A 14,748-nucleotide genomic window follows, 5' to 3' on the forward strand; every position below is an offset into this window, starting at 1 on the left:
TTGAACTTAGTGGTATCCCTCTTGCTTGAATAGCTTGCTTTGGGCCAAGGCCCACGTCCAAGGCCACACAGGAGTTCGTAGCTGTCAATGGAGTCAAACGTGACTAATTTCAAAGAAAGCGGGGGCAATGCCTTCCCTCTCATCGAATGCGGGAGGAACGCCGTGGAACTGACGCTTTCGGAAAAGGCGCCTTTTGTCCCGACCACGTGCTCCCCCGCTAAGCGCTTCTGGACCGCTCCAGCTCCGCCCACTTACCCACACACCCCCGGAACTAGACGCCATGGAGCCGCCCATCGCGCATGCGCAGGGTCGCCGCCCCGCCCTCACGCCCCTTTCCAGGAGGCGTCGGGCGCAGAGCATTTGCGTCATCTGCGCGCCACGCCGGTCGGTGGTCGAGGCCGGGCGGAGATGGCGGCCGCCGTGCTCGGTGGGCCCTCTGCGGGCTCCGCGCCTGGGGCTCCCGGCGGGGCCGGGGGCTTCTCGGCGGTGGGTTCGGGTCCACGTCTGCGCCTGCTGCTGCTGGAGAGCGTGTCGGGGCTGCTGCAGCCCCGAGCGGGTTCTGCCGTGGCGCCGGCGCCTCCGCCGACCCGCTCGGCCTCCCACCTGCCGGGGCTCATGTGCCTCCTGCGGCTCCACGGCACGGTGGGCGGGGCGCAGGTGAGCGTGGGCCTGGAGGCCGGAGCCCGTTGGAAGGCGTTTGAGACGCCCGGGGGGCCTCTGGAGGGCTGTGGCGGGGGAAGGGGTGTCTGGGGCTGGGAACGTAGTTGAGGGGCGACGACCTGCAGCTCTGATCCGCCAGGCGATCAGGAGGGAGGAGGCTGGGCCTCGTGCTAGAATTTTGAGTTTGGTTTTTTGGAACCTTCTCACTAGATTAGATTCCAGATCTCATCACTCACAGGTGGTGACTTTTGGGACCTCCCTGTTTCCAGTGGCGGCTTCTATTTGGGGGGTTGTTTGGACTAAATTAGAGGGCTTTTGGTGGGGGGTATTAATTGAACTCCAGTATCCGAAGCAATAGCGATGAACCGAATGTTGAGAAGCCTTTTAAAGAATCGGATAGCTAGAGAAGATGCGTCTGACCTAATCTGGAGAATCCAAGCTTTTTTTTTTTTTTTTTCCCCTCAAGTACCAGAGTTTTAAGGTACCCCCCCCCCCTTTCCCAAGATGAATTGTGGGTGGGTGGTGAAAGAAAACGGGCGGTGCTGCGTGCAGCTGCAAACTCTTGAGTTAGTGAAGGACCTACCTGTTGTAGACAGAAAGGGAAAATACATCGTTTTCTGTTTGCTTCTTTTTGGGCCACACTCCCTGCGGTCCTCAGGGTTTTCTCTCGGCTCTGCGCTCTGGGATCACTTCTGACGGGCTCCGGGAACCAACCGTACGTAGGTGGTGGTGTCGGCGATTGAACCCAGGTCGGCCGCGTGTAAGGCAAGTGCCTTACGCGCTTGTACTGTTGCTCTGACTCTTGCAAGGAAGACATTTTCTCTGGCGCTCAGGCTTGAGGGGGAACCGAGCCCCTGTGATGAGGTTTAATTTAGAGCTTTGTTAGACGAGTTTAGAAGAGTTCTTTGCATTATACCTGGAGTAGAGCCTAACATTGCTTAAGCACATCAGGCTACACATCTAGGTGTTTCTTAAGCACTTTAATCTTCACTGTCCTGTATTTGCAACCTGTCATGTTCTAATTTTTCCTTTAGGAACCTCTCCATTCCTTTTCCTGTCTTTCTCATCGCCTCCATCCTAGTCCGAGCTCATTATTTCGCCTAGAGAAGGCACTGATTTCGAGAAGGCATACAGCACTGAATCTATCCACCCTCCTCCTACTCTGAATTTCTTCCATGTTCTATCCATCATCCTTTGGGATGTGCTTCTGCTATCTCATGCCAATTCCTGAAGCAAGAGCTGATTATTTTCTTTACTTTGTAAATCTCCTTTTTCATTTATGTAGTTCCTTTGTGTTTCTTACTTTTTATGTGAATGTGTAATTTCCAGCTCTTTGAAGCTTCCATTATCCCCTCAATGTCTAAAGTTTAGTGAAGTTTTGAGTAAAACTAAAGGTAATGTGGGAAGCCGAACTTCTCCATTAATATTGTTTGTGCTACAATTTCTGGTATAGCCTGCCTTGCAATTTTTCCTGCTTGTATTTTATATTGAGCCCTCACTACATGAAATTATCTTTTGTTTCATTTTCCCCATGTTTTTATTACAGCATATATCACAATATATTATATCTTAGGTACTATACTTTCTTGGTAGATAAATATTTTTTGGTTAAGAGAATTTTTAGTCTAATTAAAAGTGATGATAAATATAAATAAACCTGGAGCTTAAGAGAAGTTGCTTCTTGGTTGATTCATTCTAGAGTTATTTTGCCAGTTTAGTTTTCTCAGAAGTGATCTTTTTATTTTATTTTGTTTTGATTTTGGGCCACACTTGGTGCTCAGGGATTACCTTGGCTCCTCACTCAGGGTTCACTTGTAGCCTCCTCCAGGAGGCAAACTCCTTACCCGCTGTATTAACACTTCGATCCCATTTTGCACTTTTAAATTAATTTTCTGTTCTGGAATAGGAACTGGAGTGAACTTTGAAAAGATTATTTCTTGTTTTTTATTTTGTTTTTGTTTCCTGTTTATCTGCTTTTGGGCCACACCCTGCAGTTATCAGGGGTTACTCCTGACTCTGGCAGGCTTGTGGGACCGTATGGAAGGAATGCTGGGGATTGAACCTGGGTCTGTTCCAGGTCAGCAGTGTGCAAAGTAAACGCCTTCCCCATTGTACTGTCACTCTGGCCCCTAAAAATGATTTCTTTTATTATTATTATTTTGGTTTTTGGGTCACACCCAGCAGAGCTCAGGGGTTACTCCTGGCTCTACACTTAGAAATCACTCCTGGCAGGCTTGGGGAACCATATGGGATGCCAGGATTCGAACCACTGTACTTCTGCATGCAAGGCAAATACCTTACCTCCATGCTATCTCTCTGGCCAAGATTATTTCTTTTTTTTTTTTTTCAAGATTATTTCTTAATCATCAAAAAAAAAACACTTTAGTATCTGGGTTGTTTTATCTCCTGTCCTTACTGTTATATTCTTGGGATTCTTCAAGTGTGCTGCCTTTGTTTTTGCCCTAATTCTTTAAACTTTTCCAAATAAACAAATCTATGATTAGTTGCTTTATATTAAAACTTTTACACTTTATGTATGTATGCATTCCTTACCTTTGTCTTATTTTTTTTTATTTTTTATTTTTATTTTTTTTGGTTTTTGGGCCACACCCGGCGGTGCTGGTGCTCAGGGGTTACTCCTGGCGTTCTGCTCAGAAATAGCTCCTGGCAGGCACGGGGGACCATATGGGACACCGGGATTCGAACCAACCACCTTTGGTCCTGGTTCGGCTGCTTGCAAGGCAAACGCCACTGTGCTATCTCTCCGGGCCCTACCTTTGTCCTATTTTTTGTGCATAATTAAAAATTTAAAAAACTTGGAGAAAAATTCATAGTATATATAAAAGTAGAGAAAATGCCATTTCTTTTATAAAAAAATAAATTCTTTAATTGAATCACTGTGTGATACACACTTAGAAAGTTGTTCATGATTGAGTTTTGGTATCCCTTCATCAGTGCCCCCCTCACCCTGCCTCTATAGCCGCCAGAAAATACAACTTTGAACCACCCCTACTGTGTTGTGTCTAGTGCTTAAACTTTTTTTTCCTCTCCTGCTCCTCTGACAATGACTTTGTTATGCCCTTTTAATTTTTTACCTCCTTCCTCCGTCCTTATTTTCTCCCTCCCTTCCCTCCCTTCCCTCCCTCCCTTCCTCCCTCCCTCCCTCCCTCCCTCCCTCTCTCCCTTCCTTCCTCCCTCCCTCCCTCCCTCCCTCTCTCCCTTCCTTCCTCCCTCCCTCCCTCCCTTCCTTCCTTCCTTCCTTCCTTCCTTCCTTCCTTCCTTCCTTCCTTCCTTCCTTCCTTCTTCCTTCCCTTCCTCCTTCCTTCCTTCCTCCCTCCCTCCCTTCCTTCCTTCCTTCCTTCCTTCCTTCCTTCCTTCCTTCCTTCCTTCCTTCCTTCCTTCCTTCCTTCCTTCCTTTCTTCCCTTCCTCCTTCCTTCCTTCCTTCCTTCCTTCCTTCCTTCCTTCCTTCCTTCCTTCCTTCCTTCCTTCCTTCCTTCCTTCCTTCCTCCCTGTTTTATTCCTCCCTACCTTCCTGTCTTCTTTCCTCCCTCCTTTCAATTTTTCCTTCCTTCCTTCCTTCCTTCCTTCCTTCCTTCCTTCCTTCCTTCCTTCCTTCCTTCCTTCCTTCCTTCCTTCCTTCAGTTCTTCCTCCCTTCTCTCCTTTCCTCCTTCCCTTCCTTTTTCTCCCTCCCTTTTTTTCTGCACCTAAACTTAACAGTAAACATATTACTAAGATTTTTATTCAACTCTGTGTGTGATCTCAAGCATAACCTTATCATCAAACTATTCCTGGCCCTCTAAAGCATCTTTAAAGAAATCGCAAATCTCATTTTTTCCAGTAATTAAATGTGTGTGTGTGTGTGTGTGTGTGTGTGTGTGTGTGTGTGTGTTGTTTTGTGTCGTACTTGGCAGTGCTCAGGGCTTATTCTTGGTTCTATGCTGAGGTATCAATCTTAATGTTGCTTAGGGGACGAGATGCAATGCTAAGGATCAGACTGACATTGACAATGTGCAAGGCAAGCACCCACATTCCCATAGTATCTATCTGGCCCATAGTTGCATGTGGTGGTTTTTTGTTTTTTTGTTTTGTTTTTTTTTTTTTTTTTGGTTTTGTTTTTAATTTTGGACCATACTCAGTAGTGCTCAGGCTTACTCCTGGCTCTGAGTTCAGAAATCACTCCTAGCAGTCTTAGGGGACCATATCTGTGCCAGTGATTGAACCTGAGTTGGCTGAGTGCAAGGCAAGTGCCCTACTCGAACTCTCTCTCAGGCCCTGCATGTGCTTCAAAGGACCGTACTTTGTTGTATTTCCAGTGCTCTGTGTTACTTCATTCTTTAGCTAGTGATCTTTTAAAAACAAGAATATAATTCTTATTTCCTACTTAAAATCATGAAAATAATTAAATCCATTTTTCTTAAAACTGAATAATAGGAACTTCCCCTAGTATAGGCTGTATATAGTGTGGCCCTTGTTTACTTCTTGACCTATTTACATGAAATTTCCTCAGATTTTCTATCTCAGAGTTGCTGAAATCATTGATCCTACTTTCCTCTCTGAGTGGGGAACTTAACAGAAAGAGAGCTTCTTTGTTAAATTAATTTACCAGTCAGGGACACTGTGCAAAGGGCTGAAACGCATGATTTGCTTATGGGAGCCCAGATTTCCCTCCTAGCAACATATGGTTCACCAAAGCACTCTGGGAGTAGCCTTGAAACAAAAGAAAGCAAAACTTTAGATCCCAATTTACATGGCATTGCTTTTTTGTTTGTTTGTTTGTTTGTTTTTTGTTTTTGGGCCACACCCGACGGTGCTCAGGGGTGACTCCTGGCTGTCTGCTCAGAAATAGCTCCTGGCAGGCACGGGGGACCATATGGGACACCGGGATTCGAACCAACCACCTTTGGTTCTGGATCGCCTGCTTGCAAGATAAATGCCACTGTGCTATCTCTCCGGGCCCTTACATGGCATTGTTAATGGAGTCTTCCTGATCATGTCATCTAAAAATAAAGTAGTTTAGAGCTGGAACGTTCCTGTCATTCTCTCATTGTTTCTTTCCTAGCATTTATCATTCTTAGGAAGAAATTCTCTGTCATGTCTCTTGTACTCTTATTTGGTTTAGTTCTATTAAAAATCACTTCCTTGGCAGGAGCGATATTGCAGTGGTAGGGCGTTTGCCTTCCAAGTGGCTGCCCCAGGATGGACCTAAGTTCGATCCCCGGAGTCTCATATGGTCTCCAAGCTATGAGCGATTTCTGAGTGCGTAGCCAGGAGTAACCCCTGGGCATTGCCAGGTGTGGCCCCCCAAAACAAAAAAACCCAAAAAAACACTTCCTTGATCAGTAGAGATAACTGACCAAAATGCCTGCTCAGCATGCAGAACGTTTCCTTGTTCAATCTCTGGCACTATATTCTTCTGAGTTGCCTAGAAATCTGGTCACATGCTTCTTTCCTTGACCAACTTTGATTACTTTTTTCTGTTTTCACTCTTGGAGGTTACCTTCTTTCCCATTTCATGAAGAAAATAAAAAGATTTGAATGGGAATTTCTTTTTTTTTTTGGGTCACACCTGGCAGCGCTCAGGGTTACTCTTGGCTCTATGCTCAGAAATCGCTCCCAGGAGGCAGGCTCGGGGAATTTAGGGATTTAGGATGTATAAGTCAGTGGGTTACTGGGATTGAAACCACTGTCCTGCATGCAAGGCAAATGCTATCTCTCTGGCCCCTGAATGGGAATTTCTATAGATTCCCACTACCTTTTCTACCAGTTTAGTTGTGTGTTCCTATATACCCTGCCTTCTTTTCATAATTACGAATGATCTTGTCCAACCAGTGAACCTCTGCTTGTGCACTATACCTTCTGTCCAATTACACATTATAGACAAAACAAAAGAAGAAAAATTGGGGGACTGGAGAGAGAGTGCAGTGATGGTGTTTGCTTTGCATGTGGCTGACCCAAGACGGACCTCGGTTTGATCCCCAGTGTCTCATATAGTCCCCCAAGACAGGAGCAATTTCTGAGTGCACAGCCAGGAGTAACCTCTTGAGCCTCACTGTGTGAGGCCACACCTGATGTTGCTCAGATGGCTCTTTGCTGATGGCCCAGATGGTTCATTTGCTTAGATGGCTCTTTGAGCACCCCAGGAGGTACTCAAGTATGTATATATGATGTCAAGAATTTGAACTGGTTGCCTGATGTAAGGTGGACACTTTAACCACTGTACTATCTCTTTGGTTTTTGGGCTACACCCAGTGATGCTCATGGGTTACTCCCTGGTCACTCAGGGACTATTTCCTGGTGGTGTTTAAGGTATCCATATTGGATGTCAGGGATCAAACCCAATTGGCAGTGTGCAAGGTGAGTGCTCTACACTGTACTATCTCTCCTGCCTCCCCCCATGTGTTTTTAAAAATAAATTGTAAGTCAGTATCAATCTTATACCTGATTTTCCTCTCCTCCTTAGCTTTTATCTTACTCCAAGTAAAAGTCAGCAGGTGCATACAGTTCTAAGACCAGAATGTTCATCTTTTGTTACTGCTCCTGCTCTTTTTACTCTTCTCTGCTGATGGATACTCCTCTCTGCTGTTCTTAGATTGGAAGTATGCTTTCTCATCTTTCAGCCCTTGCTTTTTTCCTCTCTACTCTCAGCTCATTTTATATCTGTTTTGGGATCACACTTGCCCTCAGGTGTAATCCCTAGTGATGCTGTGGAGTCCAGGATTAGAACCTGGTTATTTGCAAGCAAGGAAGCATTTTTCCTCATATCTCTTTGTATACCTGTAATCCCCCCACTATTTTTTGTTTTGCATTTTAGGCCGCATCTGGTGGTGCTTTAGGGATTACTCCGCTCTGCACATAGAAATCACTCCTGGCAGGCTCTGGGATGTCAAGATAATGGGATGCCAAAGATTAAACCCAGGTTTACCCTGTGCGAAGCAGACACCCTACCCTCTGTGCTCTCTATCAGTCAGGCCCCTGTAATGCTTTTTGTTGTTGTTGTTAATAGTATCTCTGAAAACTGTTAGTGTGGTCGTGGAGCGATAGCACATTGGGTAGGGCTATTGTGAGTCACACCCGGGTTCTATCCCCAGCATCCCATATGGTCCTCTGCCTGCCAGGATTAACTCCTTGACACTGCTGAGCCTGGTCTAAAATCAAAAAGAACCAAACCAAACCGAAAACAACAACAACAACAACAAAACCCTGCATTAATGTTACTGACATACTGGATAGTTAACGATTTAGATGTATAAGTCAGTGGTTTTTTTTATTGCATTTCCAAGTAGTTCCATTATCATGAATAGTTTTACAACATTTCTATTACTCTAAAAGGAAACCTTGTTACCCAACAGTTGTCGCTTCTCTCCCCCCACTCTTCGCTATCTTTCAGTCATAACAACCATTAATATGCTTTTTTCTCATGTGTGCGTGTGTGTCCATTTGCTGTAGTGCTCAGGGACTATTCTGGCTCTTCTCAAGAGTGACCACTGCAAGTGATGAGGACCTATATCTTGTGCTGAGGATTTAAACTAGGGTTGGTAAAATGTAATGCCAAGTATCTTTAGTCCTGTACTATCTCTAGCCTCTAGATTTGCCAGTTTTAACCATTTCATGTAAATGATAAATCATCTCCTTTTGTTTAGGTCTTTGCTCAAATGCCTTTTGTTTTGGGACCACACCCAGTGGCGCTCAGAAATCACTCCTGGCAGGCTTGGGGGACCATATGAGATGCTGGGAATCAAACCTGGGTCGGCCACATACAAAGCAAATACCCTACCTGCTGTGACATTGTTCTGGCCCTATTGGGAGGACTTTTATGTCCCCCAAACAGTAGATACAATTTTATTTTCCTGTTCTTGGCACTCTTTTTTACTATGCTTTATTCTGATTTAACCACTTGTCTCAGTATTATTTATTTTTTGTTTCTTCTAGTTAAAATATAAGTTCTTTCGTTCTTGAAAAAGTCTCAATGTAAAATAAATGTTAAGTATTTACTGAATAAATGAATAAACATTTAGTACCCCTTTTTGGTTTGTGTGGGTATGGGTTGGATTTAGGGCCACCTCCAGCTGTGCTCAGGTATCATTTCAGGTGACTGATACTCAGTACTGCAGACCAAACCCCTGGGTCTGCCATGTGAAGGGAAGTGCCTTAATCCCTGTGCACTCTCTTCATTCTCTGAACATTTTATTTTACTCAGCACTGTTTGCCTTCACCTGACTCAATACTGATGTGTTAGTGAATGGATGAGGAGTTTGGTTAGTGTGACTTAGGGGTTGTGAAAGAACCCTGGTCCTTCAAGGATGGAGTGATTACTGTGGGAAGAGTGCTCCTGGAATGAGAGAGGGACAGGTCTGGAAGGTGGTGGTTCTGTTTGACTAATTCTGATTTGGCCTTTTTTTTTGTTTTTGTTTTTGGGGTCACACCAAGCAGCGCTCAGAGGTTACTTCTGGCTCTGTGCTCAGAAATTGCTCCTGGCAGGCTCAGGGGACCATATGGGATGCCGGGATTCAAACCACTGACCTTCTGATTGCAAGACAAACACCTTACTTCCATGCTATCTCTTCAGCCCCATGATTTGGCCTTTCAAATATCTCTAAAGTTGCTAGGAATAGGAGAGCCAGAGAATGAGGGTTTTTTTGCTGATTAAGAAAGAAGGGTAGCAGCTGAGTCCAGTATTTATTCAGCAGGCACTTAGGGTGTCTCTGGTTAGGAAATATTTGGGAAAACAGGTGAAACACTTCAACCTTTATGCCTGATAGTTGGGATGATTTGGGTCCTTCTCTGTATAGTGCCAAGAGTGGGTGAAGAAATGGGAGAAGGGATCATGCAGGGGCTACTGTAGGAAAGCCTTCAGAACTCCTTCGTCACCAATTGAAAAATAGGCACTGAAGGACACTTAGCTTCAAAAGAATTGTCGCTCTAGAAAAGGCTTCCTTGAGCAGGGAAAGGCAGGGAGAAGTTCCACCACTAACATCCTAGCCCTAACTCACTTAATTTTCTTTCCTCAGAATCTTTCAGCTGTTGGCGCATTGGTGGGTCTCAGTAATGCACGTCTTGGTTCTATCAAGACTCGGTAAGTCTTGGTCCCTTTTATTTAGTGGGCAGCTTGTGTAGGACGTCGGCTATACATTTGCCCATCCTGGGGCCGGGCGGTGGCGCTAAAGGTAAGGTGCCTGCCTTGCCTGCGCTAGTCTTGGACGGACCGCGGTTCGATCCCCCGGTGTCCCATATGGTCCCCCAAGCCAGGAGCAACTTCTGAGCACATAGCCAGGAGTAACCCCTGAGCGTTACTGGGTGTGGCCCAAAAACAAAAACAAAAAAAAACAAAAAAAAACAAAAAAACAAAAAAAAAAACATTTGCCCATCCTTTGTCACTACCTGTGGAGTCCAGCAATTTCTCTGTTGCAGAGAGTTTCATTCTTTGCATAGTTACACTTAAATTAACTCCACCTATTTCAGCACCCAGATTTTCTGTCACCTGGGATTATCCCTGTACCCTTCTTTTCTTGCTTCTTGCACCTCACTCCAAGTATTTCATGAGTAGAGACAGTGAACCTGGAGGTGTGGACTTGTTCTAGTTCAGGGACAATGAAAGAATGGTTGGCAGCTTTCTTTGAAGTATAGTTAGCATTCACTTATCATCATTGTTTTTCTTCAAGATTTGAGGGCCTATGTTTACTGTCCCTGCTGGTGGGGGAGAGCTCCACAGAGATGTTCCAACAGCATTGTGTCTCTTGGCTTCGGAGCATTCAGCAGGTCTTACAGGTAAGGATTCATTCAGTATCCTCCCTTCCTCATCCTGCTCTAGTTTCCATTCTGGATACAGTATGTTCTGTCAACTGGGCACTTAATTCTGAGCACAGAATAAAGAGAAATTTCCTAACTTGGGTGGTTTGGTAGTATAAAATACAAACATCTTTTAAAATTGTTTACTATTTTCTGTACTTCTGGTGGTGGTAGTTGCATTACCAAGAGCAACACACATTTGGTTGTGGTGTCCCTGGGTATGATAACGTTTGTTTTCCATTCTTACTGGTGTCACAGACGTGGCTGTGTTGCTAGCACACTTTGGTTATAGTGTTTGCTGGGAGTTGCAGACTTGTTTTGGAGGGGTTACTCTTGGTTCTGTGCTCAGGAATCACTCCTGGTGGTGATGGGAAGACCATATGGTTTACCAGGAATCAAACCTGGGTTGGCTTTGTGCAAGGCAAATGTTCTATCACTGTACTATTGCTCTGGCCCCATTGTACACTTTATAATTGTGCTCACACATACTTGGCTGGTATGCACCACAGATAGTACATTTTCCCTTATCTCAGGAATCACAAAGGCAGTGCTTACCTGTTCACACTTAGCAGGGAGGTCAGCTCCCATACCTGCAAGGCAGGAATTTTGCCACTGAGCTATCCCCATATCCCAAAACCTCTTTTTTTTTTTTAATTTGTCCTGTACTAATTACTGGTAGTTTCACTTCCTTGTAGCTGTTTTGATGTTTGTCTTTTTTTTTTTCTCTTACTATTAAGGCAACTTTGACTTTTTATGAAAAACATTTTTTGGTTTGATTTTGAGCACGTCCATCATTATTCAGAGAAATGTGTGGTACTAGAGATTGGACTCAGGCCTCCTGCATGCAAAACCTGTTCTCAATTCATTGAACCATCTCTTTCACCCTTCACTTTGTTCTTTACAAGTATTTTCTTTATCTCCAGCCCCTGAAGTTTTCTTTAAAAAAGTAATTTTAGGACCAGAGCAATAGTATAGTGGGTTCTTTAACACATATGGCATCCTGAGTGCAGAGCCAGGAGTAAGCCCTAAGCATCACTGCTGAGTGTGACCAAAAAAAATAACAAAAAAAAAATCATACTAGTTTTCTAGGAAGCCTGGAGTTTTATTTTTTTTCTCCTGGAGTTTCAGGGTGTGTTTGAGCTATTAGTAGCAAACTTGGTGATATGAGTAATTTTTTTGGTAGTTACAAAAGGTTTTGTGGCCTCTCCACTCCCAATTGAGGATTGCTCTTTATTTTTAGGAAGAAAATTATAGGATGGAAGAAATTAGGAAGCTCTTGAAATCTCCCAGGTAGTCAAGTTTTAGGTGTGGCTTTGGCTGTTGTCTCCCCCCACAACTCAATTCCTAGGAATTAAGATATTCTATAATACCAAAATGTAGATTGTGTCTCCTTTCTGAAGACAAATATTTAGCTTTGGAGATTTACATTTTGAATATTTGAATTTGAATATTTTGAATCTACTAGTAGATTTCGTGGTAATATTAACTTAGTGTTCTCGAAAAGTCCATGAAGGTGAAGTTGTACACATGGGGTGTTATTGTTCTCTAGTCCCAGGACCCACCCCCCACGATGGAGTTGGCTGTGGCTGTCTTGAGGGACCTGCTACGATATGCTGCCCAGCTTCCTACACTGTTCCGAGACATCTCCATGAACCATCTCCCTGGACTTCTCACCTCCCTGCTGGGCCTCAGACCAGAGGTGAGATCCCTTCCCAATCCTCTGTAATTCTTTGTTGATTCTCTGCAATAACTGCCTAAACTCACACCAGTTGGATTAAAGCATGAAATGGGGAGTAAGTAGGGAATAGGATTGAAAGAGTGGGAGGAATGAGGGACCAAGAAAAAGTATATGGAGAAGGCATATGGAAGATGATTGGGTAGACATAGATGCTAGGGGAAGTAAACTCTTACCTCTTTTTGGCTTTTGTTCTTTTCCAGTGTGAGCTTTCAGCACTAGAGGGCATGAAGGCCTGTATGACCTATTTTCCTCGGGCTTGTGGTTCTCTCAAAGTAAGTATTGGGGACACTACCTACTAGTATGAACACACTTTAATGGTATGCTCAGTCAGATTCATTGCTGAGATTTCCAAACACCTATCTTTGGGTACTTAAAAAAAAATTATTTTGGGGCCATACACAGCTCTACTCAGAGCTTACTTTGGTTGTGATTTTCAGGGATTACTCCTGGCAGAGTTGGGGGATCATTTGTGGTGCCAGTTAGAGAGAGCCTGGGCTGGCTATGTGCTTTAACCTAGTACAGTCTCCTGCTACCTGTTATTTTTGATTTATTTATTTATTTTTTATTTTTGGGCCACACCTGGTGGTGTTCAGGGGTTCTCTTGGCTCTGCACTCAGAAATTGCTCCTGGCGAACTGGAGGAGCATATGGAATGTCGGAAATCGAACTCATGTCCATCCTGGGTCTGCCATTCGCAAGGCAAATGCCCTATCACTGTACTATTTCTCCGGTCCACCTGTTAGTTTTTTTTTTTTTCTGGTTTTGTTTTGGGGCAGCACCCGTTGATGCTCAGGGGTTACTTCTGGCTATGTGCTCAGAAATCGTTCTTGACTTGGGGGGACCATATGGGACGCTGGGGGATGGAACCACAGTCCGTCCTAGGCTAGCACTTACAAGGCAGATGCCTTACCTCTTGCGCCACCGCTCTGGCCCCCACCTGTTAGTTTTTTTAAAAGTTATCTACATGGCTATAGTAATGCCATGTTATAGCCAATTAATATCGTTTTTGGAGATCTTGCCGTGACTTGGAGGCAGCTCTTGGCTCTATAGTAGGGTGATGTTCTTTAACCACTTTCCCAACATTTCTTGCAAGGCAGACGCCCTACCACTTGTGCCACTGCTCCAGCCCCATTGTCCTCCATTGTTTATAAGTAGAATTTGACTCCGCTTCCATTTCAAATTCATTTTGATTAGATGCCCCACTTTCTCCACTGACATTCTCTGATGAATTTTCTTTTTTGGTTAGAAGTCCCATGTAAAAAGCACATCCACTTCGTCCTCAGTATTGCTCAAAGCCACTCCTTATTGCCAGCCTCTTCTGTTAGGGACTATCCTCATCTCCGAGACTATTCATGCTGGCTACACCTCTAGAGGCGGTCCAGGCTTCACAGTGTCTCTGTACCTGGCAAGTCCGCTATCTTATATTTTTATATCCCACAATGAGTATGATCATTCAATGTCTATCCCTTTCCCTCTGATTCATTTTGCTCAGCATAATACTGTTTCTATTCATCCACGTGTAAACAGATTTCATGGTTTCATTTTTCCTATAGCTGTATAGTATTCTTTTTTTTTTAGATGTACCAATGTTTCTTTATCCATTCACCTATTTTTGGGCACTTGAATTATTTTCAGATTCTGAAAACATTGTGAATAGTGCTGCAATGAACATAGGTGTACAGAGGACTTTTCTGTATTGTGTTTTGTGTCCCTAGGGTATATTCTCATAATTTTCTGGGGGAATTTTCTTGTTTTTTTGAGGAATGTCCATAATGTATTTCAAAAAGGCCAGACCAGTCTACGTTCCCACCAACAGTGAATGAGAGTCCTTTCCTTTTAGCATCTGTACCAATTCTACTTGCTCTTGTTCTTTTTTTTTTTTTTTTTTTTTGGGTTTTTTGGTTTTTGGGCCTCACCTGGTGACACTAGGGTTAATCCTGGCTATACGCTCAGAAGTTGCTCCTGGCTTGGGGGACCATATGGGACGCTGGGGGATCGAACCGAGGTCTGTCCTAGGCTAGCGCTGGCAAGGCAGACACACCTTATCTCTAGCACCACGGCGCCGGCCCCGCTCTTGTTCTTTTTTGATGTGTGCCTGTCTCTATAGTATGAGATGTTATCTTGCTGTTTTGATTGCGTTTTCCTGGTGATTAATGATGTGGAGCATTTTTTCATGTGCCTTTTGGCCAGCTATATTTCTTAGAGGAAAAGTTGTCATTTCTTCTTCCTAGTTTTGGATAGAGTTAGAATATTTTTTCTTGTTTAGCTCTACTAGTGTCTTAATCCGTTATCAGATGGGTATTGAGTGCATAATTTCCGCCTATTCTGTGGGCAGTCTTTGAATCCTGGTCACTGTTCCTTAGTTTAACATAGTTCTGTTTATCTTTGTTCAGTGGTGTTTTATCTTTGAAGAGACATTTAGTTTGAATTTTATGGAGAGTTCTGTCAACATTTTCTTTGATGTAACTATGGTTTCAGGTCTGATATCAAAGTTTTTTGGGGAGGTCCACACCTGGCGGTGCTCGGGTTACTTCTGGCTCTGCACTGAGAAATAAATCCCGGC

At 44.0% G+C, this 14,748-nt stretch overlaps 1 protein-coding gene across 1 annotated transcript in view; it reads left to right on the plus strand.

The window, feature by feature from the left end:
• Positions 1-380: 380 nt before the first annotated feature.
• Positions 381-14,748, plus strand: part of PELP1 (proline, glutamate and leucine rich protein 1) — a 35,348-nt gene continuing 20,980 nt past the window's right edge. The window contains exons 1-5 of the mRNA XM_049774300.1: positions 381-657; positions 9,671-9,735; positions 10,322-10,427; positions 11,998-12,147; positions 12,387-12,458. Coding sequence (XP_049630257.1) covers positions 409-657; positions 9,671-9,735; positions 10,322-10,427; positions 11,998-12,147; positions 12,387-12,458 — 642 coding nt within the window. The 5' untranslated portion in view covers positions 381-408. The remainder of the gene's footprint in view (positions 658-9,670; positions 9,736-10,321; positions 10,428-11,997; positions 12,148-12,386; positions 12,459-14,748) is intronic.

This window comes from Suncus etruscus, chromosome 1 (assembly GCF_024139225.1).
Source record: "Suncus etruscus isolate mSunEtr1 chromosome 1, mSunEtr1.pri.cur, whole genome shotgun sequence".
Taxonomy (NCBI): domain Eukaryota; kingdom Metazoa; phylum Chordata; class Mammalia; order Eulipotyphla; family Soricidae; genus Suncus; species Suncus etruscus.